We start from the raw sequence: 13,698 nt of genomic DNA on the forward strand, positions 1-13,698 counted from the left end.
TACTTTACTAAATTGTCGTCTTTATAAGATCATAATTTTATTGTCCCACATGTGAAAAATCACCAGTATCATTAAATCATTTAATGGAGAGAAATCAACTCGTCCTGTAACTAACCTAATACTTAGACAGCTGTCTTCTAGCTAGAGTAGTTTCAGATGTATAGATGATCTTAGATGATTTCTTGAAATAGTATCAAACTCATTAATTTAAGTAAGTGATTTTAAGTGATTCTGGATTTAAACATTCAGTATTTTAGGAAATGAAAGTGTTAGGGAAAACTAAATCTATACACTAGAATAAACTACTTGTACTGAATTACTGAAGCACACTAAGGTTACCATCACTGCTGTATACTGTGTTAGTAAATATACCAGCAACAATAATAAGTGTGTTGATGTTGCTCAGAGTGTACTCTTTTGTTTTTTGCGTCTGTGTCTGTTGGAGCTGTTCTCTCTCTTTTTAAACCAGACAATTAAGGTGAATCAGAGATTCTGACTTGTCAATTGCCTCAAATGTGACTGCGTGTCTCACTGTGTTAGTCCTCAGACAGAGCAGAATTTTTCTTGTCCTCAGGCTTAATTCATGCTGTGATAAGGTCCAGCTGTTCATGACCCTGGAAAGGATTAAATGGGCTGAGAGGATGTGCAAGAATAGTGGGTGGAAAATTTAACACTTGCTCAGAATAGACAACACATCCCTTTCCTTTATTCACTTCCATCATTCTCCCTCTTCAAATATGACCATAGGGCCACAGCACCTCTGGAGTTTGGACAGAACGTTTTCAGCATGTTGACCGTTACACTGTAGGTATCCTAACAGATTGGCTGTGACTAGCTGGCTTTGGCTGGGGGATTAAGTAGCCCACATACCCCAGCAACAGCCTACGGTTTTCTGACTGGACATTTGAAGTTCACAGGAAAATATGTTTAAAAATGGAAAATAGGTGATCCTATATTGTTTTTTAAAAAATGTGAAATGATTAGCTAAGTGAAATTGTCAGGAAAACAAACTTGGTGATGACTCATCACCATATGCGCTTCCACTTGCCATTCAGATTTGAGAAGTACACAGAAAGCTCTGTAAACAGATTTGATGATTCACACAGCAGAACAAAAACAGGCCTCTAAAAAGTGTTGTAGCTTTTCTGTATGCTTAAAAACAATACTTTGAAATGTGGGATGACAATATTGTGGGGCAGAAGTTTGTGTACTAAGAAAAGATAAGTGGATTTTAGATTCTTTATTCTCCACATGACTGATTAAAGAGTAAAATCTCAACCAGCTGATCAACTAAGTATTTTTTCCTAACCCGAACTCCTTTCACCTTTCTTGTTTTCATACTTTTGTCTCTGAGAATGAACTTGGAATGAAGCAGTCAAGACGTGACTGAAGTGCAGAAATTACTGCCACTTTTTACAAGGTCCCTTCATTTTCACACGCTCAAAGGTAATTGGAAAAGTGACTGATAAGTAGCTTCAGTTCCAGGTGTAGCTGGTTCCCTCATTATTTCATGACAAATTACAGAGGCGAATGGTTCTGAGTTGATTTCAATTGTTGCATTTGGTAGCTGTTCATTAGACTTCTCAATATGAGGTTCAAAAAGGTGACAATGCGAGGGAAGAAGGCTGTGATTAGGCGGACCCCCCCCCCCCCAATGATTTTACAGAGAGAAATTTTAGAAATAGCTACGTCAACAATACATGGTGGAGTTCATAGCATATTTTCTGTTCAATCAAATGCTGCAGTACAGGACAGATGGGAACTGGCAGAAAACAGTGAAAGCAATCAAAGAGGAAAAGAAAGACAAGGAAAAGAAATGAAATGGCAAACCCCACTGACTCTAACCCAGTTGAGTATATTTTTTTTTCCTTACTGAAGATAAAGTTGAAGGCAGAAATGTCTACAAACAAGCAGTAATTGAAGGCAGCTGCTGTAAGGGCCTGCCAAAGCTTCTTAAAAGAAGAAACTCAGCATTTGGCAATATTCATCAGTCCCAGACTTCAGGCTGTCACTGACTACAAAGGAATTTTAATCACACTTAAAAATAAAAATGTCTTTTGTCAGTGTGTCCAATTACTTTAGAGGGAAAAATGGCTGACATGGCTTGCATATACTTTAGCAGAAGCAACATTTAGACGCCGTTTAAATAAATAGGGACATGTGTTGTGCCAAAATCTGTCATAAAGTGAATAATAATAATAATAATAATAAACAGCCCAATGAAAACAATTGGAATCACAAATGAGATCATTCTGTTTTTGCCTCTTTACTGTGCTGTAACTTCACAACCTTAACCTGCACCGCTTTTAGTAACAAACCCTTCCACTTGGGAAGCTGCACAACATACCACATTTGTGTTGTTGTTCCTGTTTTCTGTGAGATAGGAAGTCATATTTGGTCTGTCACATTGGTTTTGTGAAACGTATTCAATGGTTTAGGTGCTTCATTATCATAAATGTAATCTGTTCTTTCATACTCACCACTGCTAAAATGACAAACTCCCTGGGAAGAAAAGATAATTATCGCCAATTTGCATTTGTTGTAGACACTTTAGCAGCACGCAGTCCTGAGCTATTATTATGTCGACATTATGCGGGTTGTGCTGTAAATTGCAGCCTTGTGATCTCTGTGAGCGTTTTATTTTACAGTAAAAATAAGAAATTGAAATACCAAACTCTCAAAACATATCTGCTGCCCGTTTTAAGAGGTTAAAGGTATGACTCAGCATGTTGTTGGACAAAACATGTAGCTTTGGTCGTAGATGTGCTTTCTCTTTTTCCCGTTTTTGGATAATGCATGTTGTTTTTTAGGTAAGTATTGTAACGTTTTGGTGTTTAACATTTCCTCAGTGTTTACTATAGATGCCAGTGGTACAATTAGGAAACTACTGTCATTCAATGTTGACAAGATCTCCGATTTTATGCACTGCAAAATCGTGGATTTTAGCAACACACACTGGTTGGATTAATTAATAAATTCATTTTTCTATAAATGACGTTTTATCTGTAAGTGGATCCAAATGATTGCAACATGAATTTGGCAAAGCACCAGACATTTATTTCAGTTGTACATAGGTTGTAAACATACTGCTATTACACAGGTTTCAAAGCGGTTCTGAAGTCTTTGCTATCATAGCTTTAAGCTAACGATGTGGAGAGGCAAACAGATCTTGATCAAAGTCAAATCTGAGTCAGAGAGAAAAGCTGGAAGAGATCACAGCGCCTGGGCTCGGCAGAATCAATCACATGAACCCAAACTCTTGGAACCACTAATCCTCACTAATCTTAAATTATAATGGCCAAGTTAAGGTAGTATGTAGAAGGCAGCGCAGAATCACAACAAGATCGCTACTTATTTCTTCACCCAAATAGCAACACAGACATTTTTGAGAATCCAGTTTTAATATTTTTAAATGAACAATTCAAGGCACATGAAAACATTTTGTCCATTGTTACAAAGAAAACATGAACAAGGCTTTTCTTGGAATTATTTCTTTGTAAAAGTTAGAAACCACAATCAAGTATTCAAACTTGATTATAAACAAGGCTGAAGAGCCAAATGTGTCCACATTTGTAACAGAGGCATCTAACTGAATAAATTCTGTCTTAAAGAATAAGCCATTTTTTGTAATATTTATATTCCCGTTTAATTGTTTTTAATGGCTTGGTTTCCAAACTGAGTTTTAATAAACAAAAAAAATAAAAAATGGTGTTTGTGTTGGGTGTTCCAGTTTCTTTTTAATCTCATAAAAGTTCCGAAAGTTGTGTTATTTACAAAAAGATTACGTCATACTTACAAATTGCTCTTGTCAAATATAAAATAAAAAATAATTCTCATCAGATTTGTTCTTAACAGACATTAAATAGGTTTTATTCTAATGCTGTTTACCAAATATTTATTGAAAATTTCAGAGGCGGGGCACATGCAGGTTTTTAGAGTGGATTCATAAAGGAACAGTATTGTACAAATAATAATAATAATAATTACAGTTTAATCAAAAAAAAAAATTTGTAGCACCTTGAGTGTTTTGTGATTCTGCACAAAAGCACATCTGTGGTTGTATTCAGAGCAGCACCGGGAGCATCGAGAGAGGGAGGCGTGGTTGTAGGGGAAGGACGAGGGAGGATTGGGCTTAGGGGGAGTGGAGCCTCTCTCTGCTGCTGTAAGTGTGCCACCGTCCACCATGGCATCAAATGTCCTTTTCCTGATGTCATTCCCATTAGTAAGTTAAAGTCATGTGATTCTGGCCCTACAAGGGCGAGGAGCAGTTTCCCCTGGTCAGCGCTTTCATGACAGGGCCTGGGGGACTCTTCTTCTCCTTGCTGGAGTGGATCTTCTTGGCAACAAAAGAAAAGACAGGCTTTCGCTTCGCGGGGAGAGAAGATGAAGGTTGTCAGATCTCAGCATGTGGGTGTTAATATATACCCTCTGACCCTGTCCTTCAGCGGGGAGCAGGGGTGTGTCTAGCCAAGGAAACACACAGGTCCGACCTCAAAGCCAAACCTCTGGTTGGATTTCCCAAAGTCATTCAGCATGACGTCAATGATGGGCAACTGGTCGATGCGGGGAGTGTTGATCTCCAACACCGTCTTTGAATAGCCCTGCTTCGCCTACAAACACAAAAGGGCGCACAGGGAGGCAGATATTTTGTTAAGGTGGTTCAAGTAAAGTAAACTAACCATGTTAACCCAATTTCCTTCAGGGTCAACCTTCAGGATCAATAAAGTTTTACTGAATTGAATGTTAGCACAAGGTACTAAATAATATAACATTATTTAAAATATAGATGGTTTTGGCACACGATACTCTTGAAACAACTGACTGATTAAATAACAAACAACAAATAGTAATAGTCATAGCTAATTTGTCTATTAGTCAAACATTGCGAAAAAACAAACAACAAAAAAAAAAACAACATCAACAAACTAGTCTTCAAGCTACCTGATAAAAACCTTATTAAATTAATGCAACTCCAAAATAGTGGAAAAAATATAGTTTAAATTGTAATAGCTAACACATTACATGTAATATTACAAAAATTCGTACCCACGTACTGAATTCTATAATTATAGTATCGATTACATCCAGTGAAACCTAAAGTGACATTTGCCTTTTAGTCTAATACATATTTATACAGTGCTTACCAAATTTAATCCAATGTAAGGTTTATGTCCCAAATTAACAATATCAGTAATTACAGAAATCAATTTTTATGTTTACGTTTTGATCAAGATGCCGAGTTAAAGTTTATTAATCTGTTTTGGTGGTTGAATGTTATGCTATAAAAACAGTACGCTGTGAACTCTCTGATCTTTAGTTTTTGACAGATTTGTAAAATAGTTGTGTTTTTCTGTTTCTGTGACAGTGGTCTAATAAATTTGTTAAGCAATGTATGCTGTAGCCTCTGACACTCCGTAAACCTATACACACAGCAAAATGTGTTTCACTAAGAATTAATTCATTGGATCCAGTTAAACTGATCACCATTTTGAAACAGGCTCTCGTTTTAGTTAAAGATCAGTGCTAACTGATCCAGTTATAGCATGTATCTACTTTTAAATGCCCTCATTGAGTCTATTAACCTTGCACTTGATCTCACTCTTACTCTATTCTCTCCAGGATAAAAATTACTTAAGATTTCTCTACAGCAGTCTACATATTTGTGAGGATTAATAGGATTTCATGGGATTTAGAAAAAAAGTTTAATTACAAACTGAAAGTTAGAAAATTAGTGTTTACCGAGCAGCCGTCCATCAGCGGCCTGATGAAGGGATTATTGTCATAAGACATTTCCTCGTCGTTGGAGCCCAGGAAGCGCAGTGCCTTGTCATAGCTGTCAGCATCTATATCGTGCCAGGCCACAGACTGATGGCAAATGTAGGTGAAGTTCTGCCGAGCTGAGGAGCTTAGCAGCTTCAGGAAGGTCATCTGCACTGGGTTGATGGCATTGTCTGCTGCATCAACGTAGCTTAACTGGGGAAACATGGAGAGAATGAAAAAAACTGAGAGAGGGAGAAAGGATGTGGTAAAAGTTGGAAAGAAGAAATATAATTATGGTAATGAGAGATGGAGTGAGGTGAGTGAAGCTGAAAAATAGTATGAGACAGGAATGAAAAAATGAAGTAACAGGAAACAAGTGGAGGAACAAAAGGAAATTGAGGAAAGGTAAAATGCAAAGCATATGAGAGGGAGATGTATAACAGGGGAAGAAAGGAGAGATGTTGGTGGGAAAGAGTAACTGTAAGCAAGACAAAATGATAAAGGAGCAAAATTGAAAAACTTATCTGAAAAGGATGTGAATGTCTACTGGGAGGTAATAGAAAAGAAAATAAGAGCTGTGCGGGTTGACTCACGATTTTGCCACGCTTAAATTCACTGAACCATGAACCTGGAGACTCCTTAGGCCAGTTAGATATTCTAGCCTGCAATAAATATCACACATTAATTAAATGCATTACCAAACTAATAAAGTGCTAGTATTGCCACTGCTGTAAACAGACATTTAACAAATAACTGCAAATAGCACTAATCTTTGTCAATACCCTTACTGAACAGGGCTATGTAATTATAACGTGTTATTATTATGATTATTATTATTATAATAAAGCAGATCAATTGTTGATTGACTGCGACAAAAGGATAATATGTTGGCTTCAACTGTATATAATCAGGTGTCAATGTCACTTGCCCCTGTGGATTTCTTGTCTGGGTAGATGCAGGTTTCTCCACCTGCTGTGAAGTTACAGAACACTTTGATGGTGTCTCCTATACAGCCCTGGTTTGGATCAATCCAGTATTCACCTAAGAGAGAAACAGAGACATACATAAGGAGGTGGTATGATGAACAGCTTGAAAAAGACTGCTTAACTATGTAGAAATACACATTTTTTTCTACTATAAGTCACTTCTAATATATAACTAAATGTTAAAATCTCAATTTTACCATCTGGGAAATCAGGCTGGCTAAGATGCAGGTCATTGCAGGTCCTGGCTGGGTTATCTTGGGTGCCCATTGGGAACTTCATGCGCTCAATGTCCTGTTTGAGGTTGTTGAGAGATCCAAAAACATCCTCCATTCCCTCCACGCCATCAACGCCGTAGTCTGCCAGTGGCTCATCTTCCTGCATCTCAGCTTGCCTTCTGGTCTTTCGGGAAGACTGCTGGATAGGCAGGGGCTGGATGATATCAGCAGGTGGACCCTGCAGCACAGAGGTTAAAGGTCAAGTGGAATTTTTGTAAACTACACTTTTCTGTCTAACAGTACAAAAGTCTAAAAAGTTCACAAATCACAAGGTGAAGAAATGACCTGTGGGCAACTGTTCAAAACCAAAGTACTTCATTCACAATAATAATTACAATTAAGGAGCCGGAACCATGCCATCATGTTGTATTTAGAAATTACCACAGTAATTAATAGACTAGAAAAATATTTGCTGATTAATCCCCATGATTTAGTAAACCAGCAACTCACTAATTTTAGTTTGTGAAAAACTGTTTAGTAACAGTCTTTATTGTTAATGTAATGTAATGTTAATGAGCATTATGTACGATGTATAATTTAACGACAATAAACTCACAGGTGGTCCGGGTGGCCCAATCAATCCAGGGTCTCCCTTCTGACCAGTTGAACCCTGAAAACAAAAGTTATCATTGATTTATTTTATTTAAAGGAAGCCTCTTCTTTTAAAAACAATGCAGAAGAAAGATTATAACTTACAGTTGATCCTTTTGCGCCCTTTTGTCCTTGAGGACCCTGAAGGAAATTAAGGCAATATTAACAGGTGAACAACACTGAATCGAAGATGGAAAATGTGTTTGTTCGGCAAGATTTGTAACTTACAGAAATTCCAGGAGGACCAGGAGGGCCAAGAGGACCCGATTGACCATTAATGCCCTGAAAATTTAAAATAAATGATGTCAATCAACATGCAGTGAATAGATGTGTAAAATAAGATATGAAGTCGTATCTATTCAACTCAAAATGTCTTGCAGTAAAGGCAGTGACAGATAACCCATTTTCATTACTGATTATTTGACACAAAGTGGCAGTACAAGAATAATTATTAGAACACAAACAAACTGATGTTCAGTGTAACTTAACAGGCTTCACATTTACTGTATAAGCTAATTTAATGACTCTATGGGATACTTACAGGCTCTCCCTTGCCACCTGCAGTTCCCTGGGGTCCAGGAAGACCTCTGTCTCCCTTCTCTCCAGGTTCACCAGGAGGTCCAATTAGACCAATTAGACCTGGGTGACCCTAGAGCCAGAAGAAGAAGCCAAATCAAAATATATTAAAGGGGCACGAAATCAATTCAAAAAGAAAATATTTTTACTAATTATGTTACATCATTTTCATATCGGCAATATTTTAATGTTTGTACATTTACGACCAACAAGAAAAGTAAATATGCTAATTCATATGTGAGTTTATTCACAATGACTGGCAAGATGGCCTTAACGCTGTCTTATTTCTGCATATAAATAATTAGTGTGTTTATTGCAGTCATCATATTTAACAATGGTGGTCTGTCTCAGCACCTGCTGGTGAGCAATGTTATGACCATCTGCTTCTGACTACTGCATGCTGGCATTAAACCAATGACCATTACGAAGATGATATTATTGGGCTTATACATATTCATTCACTGCATTAAATCACTGTGTGAAAGACTCCTCACAAATCAGAGCCTTTCTTCTTCTCACTGGGAGTGTGAACAAAGAGACAGGCCGAGATATTTGCTTACTTCGGGAGCTTCAGATAAGGTGCATAAGCAGACACAAGAAATATAAAATAAAGCAATTTGAGATTAGCATCGTAATAATGTCTTGCCTTCTCTCCCTTGTATCCAGAGTCACCTTTCATACCAGGAAGTCCAGGTGGTCCCTGTGGAGAGAAAATCAGGTTGTCAAGTCTAACTGTCAGTGTGAAATGAATTCACACTGTCTTACAATGACAGCCGACACTGATCTCTGCATTTGTGTTTACTATTCAGTATCTTCTTTGCAGAGCTACAAAACCAACGATCACACCAAAAACTTTATTGTGTCATAACAATCCTGTTGAAAATGGCTGATTTATAAATATTATGACTAGAAAGCAGTTCATATTCCAGATATTAAAGTATTATATGGGGGCGGTGCAAGGAAATGTCTTACAATAGGACCAGGAGGGCCATCTTGACCGGAAGCACCAGAGAGTCCTTGCTCACCCTGAAAATAAGAAAAAAATAGTATTTTTTATAATTAAATAAAACAATTATTAGGAGATTTGCCAGTAATACTTGCTTATAAAATGTATAATGGTGCAGAAAATGTGATTATCAAAGATCCACTCACAACAGGGCCAGGGATTCCACGAAGACCCTCAGCACCAGACTTTCCAGGGGGACCTTGGGGTCCCACAGGTCCAGTTTTCCCAACAGGTCCTTCGGCTCCAGCTTCTCCCTGTAAAACAAAGTAACATTAGTCCTTATCATCATCTTCATAAGTCATTCACGAGTAGTGTACCGTTTGAAAAGCAAACTTCTGTAGGCAAAAAAAAGAAAGAAAAAGAAAACAAACAAATCCATGTTAACTGTATTTAACTTTCTCATCAAATGTATAAAACAGATGGTCTTTGGATATTATGTACACTTATATACAGCCATGGGTAGCAGATCCAAACAAAACAAGAACCCACATATTTATTCTGGCAATTGTCAAAACTTTGCAGGGACCTTTGCTTTGCAATACAGGCAATAGGCTATATCATACCGTTCACGGTAATACCGGTGTAATGTTGGGCAACGATAGGAAAATGAAATATCGCGATAGAATATGGGTAAAACACGTATGCGCAGTGCCTTTGTTTACATACGCACATGGCGGCGATGCAGAATTAGAAGAGCGAAAGTGGATCGTTAAATGAAAAGCTGCTTGTTAAAGTGAAAGTTTGCACTAATAAAGTTGAGGAGTTGTAAAGTATTTTGTCTAGTGTCAATTATATCGTCAGTTATATCGTTATCGCAACTTTTCAAAAGTATATTGTGATAAATATTTTTGGTCATATCGCCCTGCTCTAACAGGCAAAATCCTGTGGTACCAACACTATATGACCTCTGTCCAACTTGATAATTAAACTAATCCTGTATCTCAAAGTCATACATTTTGATATTCTGAATGTTCTCTGCTGCAAAAGCTTAGAGTGGAGGGATTTGAGGATTTGCGACGTCAAAACAGACCAAATGTTACCAGGTCACATCTGCTGTCTCTGAGCAGGAACGACAGGTTTTTATGTATTGAAGTTCCAGAGATGTCATATTGACTAGGATGATAGGAGGAGCGGATTAGATTGTTCTGACAACTAATTAGGCCTGGATTTGACACTCAAGGATCACCACGCAGGCTTTGGCTTGTCTCCGTCAAATCAAGTGTAATCCTTTACCTCAGTGTGGATAGAATGTGCACTTTGTCCATATGTCCGTCTGTGAGTGTGTGCGTGTGTTGAAAATAAGTCAGAGATGGAGACTGACAAAAATACAAAAGAAGTGATATTTGTCATGTTTACTGTTTGTGCAATTCTTTAAACCGTGTGATTTGTGTACAAAAAAACCCAACACAATTTAAAACTTTCAATGATTTTTAAACTCTTTCAATCATTATCTTTGATTGTGCAGAAAATTGTGTACTTTAACAAAACAATCAAATCTGTTGACAGTCTCAGAAATAAGTTGTTGCTATTAATTTGTCTATTTGTGTGCAATTCAGCTGAAGAAAATGTTAGAGCAAAAGCTTTGAATGGATGTAGCTTGTTCTTTCCAGAATTTCTAGACATTTCTTTTTGCTGGAAAACATTTTTGCAAATATTTTAAAAATTTGGCATTTTATTTCAACATGCAAAGAAAGACATTAAGGAGTTGTGACAATCTTGTTGGCTCACAGTTGCTTATGACACATCCAGCAGTTTTGGAGCAGCCTTATTACTCATGTGGAGTCCCTTTTTTTTTACTAGCAAATCCCTTGGCTGTTTTTGGTCTCTGCCAAATTCTGACTGAAATATCTTACTCTTTAAATGATCCACTATGTTCAGTAGCTATTCAGTAGCTCTGTCTATCTGCCATGTGGTCGTGAACAATGGATTTTTTTTAGCCTTTTTTAGTGAAATCAACTGAAATCATGCTAACATTTTGACATATTAACATAATCAAATTACTGTACTCAAAAAAGTTGAAAATCACTATATAAGCTGAAGGTGAAGATTCAGATGACAAATCTTTGTTCATCAGTAAGAGAAATAGCTTTCATACTTCATAGGATCAACATGTTTATTATATTCATAAGTTAGGTTAAATGCTGTAATATAGTTATAATTACCCAAACTTTTAAAAATATTAAACAGTATATATTAACACCGTTCAAAACACGATTATAATTTACAAAATCCTAGTTTCTCTAACTTACCTTAGATCCCTTTTCTCCTTGTCTGCCTGCCTGACCTGCTGGTCCAGCGGGTCCCTGGGAAAAACAAAGTTTAAATAATATGAGGATTTTGTAAGCACATACTTGGAAAACAAATCATTGTAAAACCTGCTAAAAAGCACACACCAACTGACTTTGTCCCTAAAAGTAAAATGATCCAACATTTGCAAAACACACAGCAGTTTCATATACATACTAATTATTTATCTGAAGCATGCTCTGACCTTGAGTTACGCAGGACCAGGCAACATCATTGCAAGCAAATTGTCCTACATTCCAGACATACTGAGATAAAAATGCATCAGCATTTTCACCAAACAGCCTCTGGTCAAAACCTTGTAAGTGGGCTGACATTTGCCATTACAACCCATAATCAAATAGACCAAACAAAAGCCACCAGTCCTCAATGTAGGTTACAAGCACTGGCAACTGCGTATGTGCATTAGTGAATGTGTGTCTGACTGTGTGTGGATGCGGCCATGTGAGTGTGTGCACCCGTGCGTATGTGTGCTAATGTAGGCAAGCAGCCACATGCATCAATGAGCACCGAACCTGAGTCAATTTCGAGGAGATATTGGGCAAGAAACTAACGCAGAATTACCTTGGAGAAGGATGAAAAATCATATCGCTAAGTCTATTAATATGGACATGCAACTGGGGTCTAATTTGTTCTCCAGCCTCTGCCACCACCAAACTACCCCTTTGAATACAAATTCTCTGGATAAAAAAATGTTTACCAGGCCAACGTTTTTAAAATGCACGCGCATCCATCCGAGCCTGCATTTTATCCCAAGACACAGAATCGCATCTAAAACATCCAAACTACTGCGCCCGATGCCTAACGAATAACATTTCTAGCAGTAAAGCACCACCACCACAGGTAGATATAGTTTTTGGAACCCTCAATCTCAGATAATGCTGCAATATCTATCCAGTGATCATTTTTCTGTCCAAGAACCCACAGGGCTGTACAATATCTCCACACAAGCCCTTTGTTGCTGATAGGACTGAGAAATGAATGTGTTTAAGCCATATCAGAGCTTTTTAATCACAATTCCTGCAGTCAAAATACTGCTCAAAGAAGAGTACAGAAAAATGGCACTGAGATATGTTTCTCCCCTGTGACAATATCAGACTGCTCATTTTAAAGCAAAAGTTATTCCTCGAGGTCCTTAGCTGTAGATATAAATATACTTTTTTCTGCCACTAATCTGTGCCAGTGGTGATGCTGGCATTCAATTAGTCCTGACTTGGTGCCTTTTTCAGAACCACCTAACAAATATTATGTAACATTACTATGAAACACTTTGGAAATTTCCATAAAAACAAGTGCTATCTCCTAATCATCGGTATATTTTGTCCTACAGCCCATCTCGTAGGCACTGAGGTCAGTTGTTACAGCTTTGAGGGAGTCAATTTTGTGGTGCCACAATATTTTTATGCCAAATCCTCTATCATATGAGTTTTGGCATTTTTTTCTGTATCATTATAGGGTCTGTACCTTACAATATAAAGTACCTTGTGATTTGGTGCTTTATAAATAAAATTGAATTGGAAATGTGTGGAATCGGTGCTTGATTGGGCATATTCACTGGCACCACACTGCTGGCAAAAAACCAAACAAAAAACCCCAAAGAACTTGAAATATGAAAGTGTCCTTCTCTCTTGTCACACTGTGGCAGCTTTTAATATGGTACATTAACAACATGCTTTATTGATAATTGTAAAACATTATTACTGTAATTGAAAGGCATCATAAAAAAAGCAGCCCAAGTGAAATGAAATAATCTCAGCTGAAGTCTGGTGTGAATGAAAGGGTGCAGAGTGCCTGAAATTATAGCGACAAGTTCATTTCCTGACATTAGCAGCAGCAGTCCTACTCTTTCACTCTTGCTGCCAGTCAAATTCACAATACGCCAATACTGTCCTGCAGTATGACTGCTCATGGAAATTACTGGTTATTCTAGGATTTAACTAACGGAACAAATTTCCTGTGAAACCATGGATCAATTAAAGACCTGAGTATGTGATCATAAATATGTATCACCGTGCCGTGGATAGTAAAGTAGCACTAAGCATGTTAAGAATGTTGTGAATCTAAAAATGCCTCGAATCAAAGTATCATCGCATGCATCATTTTTGAAATGTACTCACCCTTTTGCCAGGAGGTCCTGGTACTCCAGCTTCACCAGATGGACCTGGAGGGCCCTAAAGTAGAATAGACAGAACACTTAACT

The 13,698-nt window shown here is 37.5% G+C and overlaps 1 protein-coding gene across 2 annotated transcripts in view; it reads right to left on the reverse strand.

Annotated features, from left to right (window-relative positions):
• Nucleotides 1–3,035: 3,035 nt before the first annotated feature.
• Nucleotides 3,036–13,698, reverse strand: part of LOC120724300 (collagen alpha-1(XI) chain-like) — an 81,846-nt gene continuing 71,183 nt past the window's right edge. Inside the window, exons 54-67 of one of the 2 annotated variants that reach the window (XM_040016420.1) lie at nt 13,616–13,669; nt 11,444–11,497; nt 9,341–9,448; nt 9,161–9,214; nt 8,835–8,888; nt 8,154–8,261; nt 7,841–7,894; nt 7,718–7,753; nt 7,578–7,631; nt 6,944–7,199; nt 6,689–6,801; nt 6,354–6,422; nt 5,740–5,973; nt 3,036–4,610 (exon numbers count right to left, since the gene is read on the reverse strand). In XM_040016420.1, the coding sequence (XP_039872354.1) occupies nt 4,464–4,610; nt 5,740–5,973; nt 6,354–6,422; nt 6,689–6,801; nt 6,944–7,199; nt 7,578–7,631; nt 7,718–7,753; nt 7,841–7,894; nt 8,154–8,261; nt 8,835–8,888; nt 9,161–9,214; nt 9,341–9,448; nt 11,444–11,497; nt 13,616–13,669 (1,395 nt within the window). In that variant the 3' untranslated portion in view covers nt 3,036–4,463. The remainder of the gene's footprint in view (nt 4,611–5,739; nt 5,974–6,353; nt 6,423–6,688; nt 6,802–6,943; nt 7,200–7,577; nt 7,632–7,717; nt 7,754–7,840; nt 7,895–8,153; nt 8,262–8,834; nt 8,889–9,160; nt 9,215–9,340; nt 9,449–11,443; nt 11,498–13,615; nt 13,670–13,698) is intronic. The other variant, XM_040016427.1, reaches the window with a different exon arrangement.

Source organism: Simochromis diagramma, unplaced genomic scaffold, assembly GCF_900408965.1.
Source record: "Simochromis diagramma unplaced genomic scaffold, fSimDia1.1 OVJJ01000205.1, whole genome shotgun sequence".
In the NCBI taxonomy this organism is placed as follows: Eukaryota; Metazoa; Chordata; class Actinopteri; order Cichliformes; family Cichlidae; genus Simochromis; species Simochromis diagramma.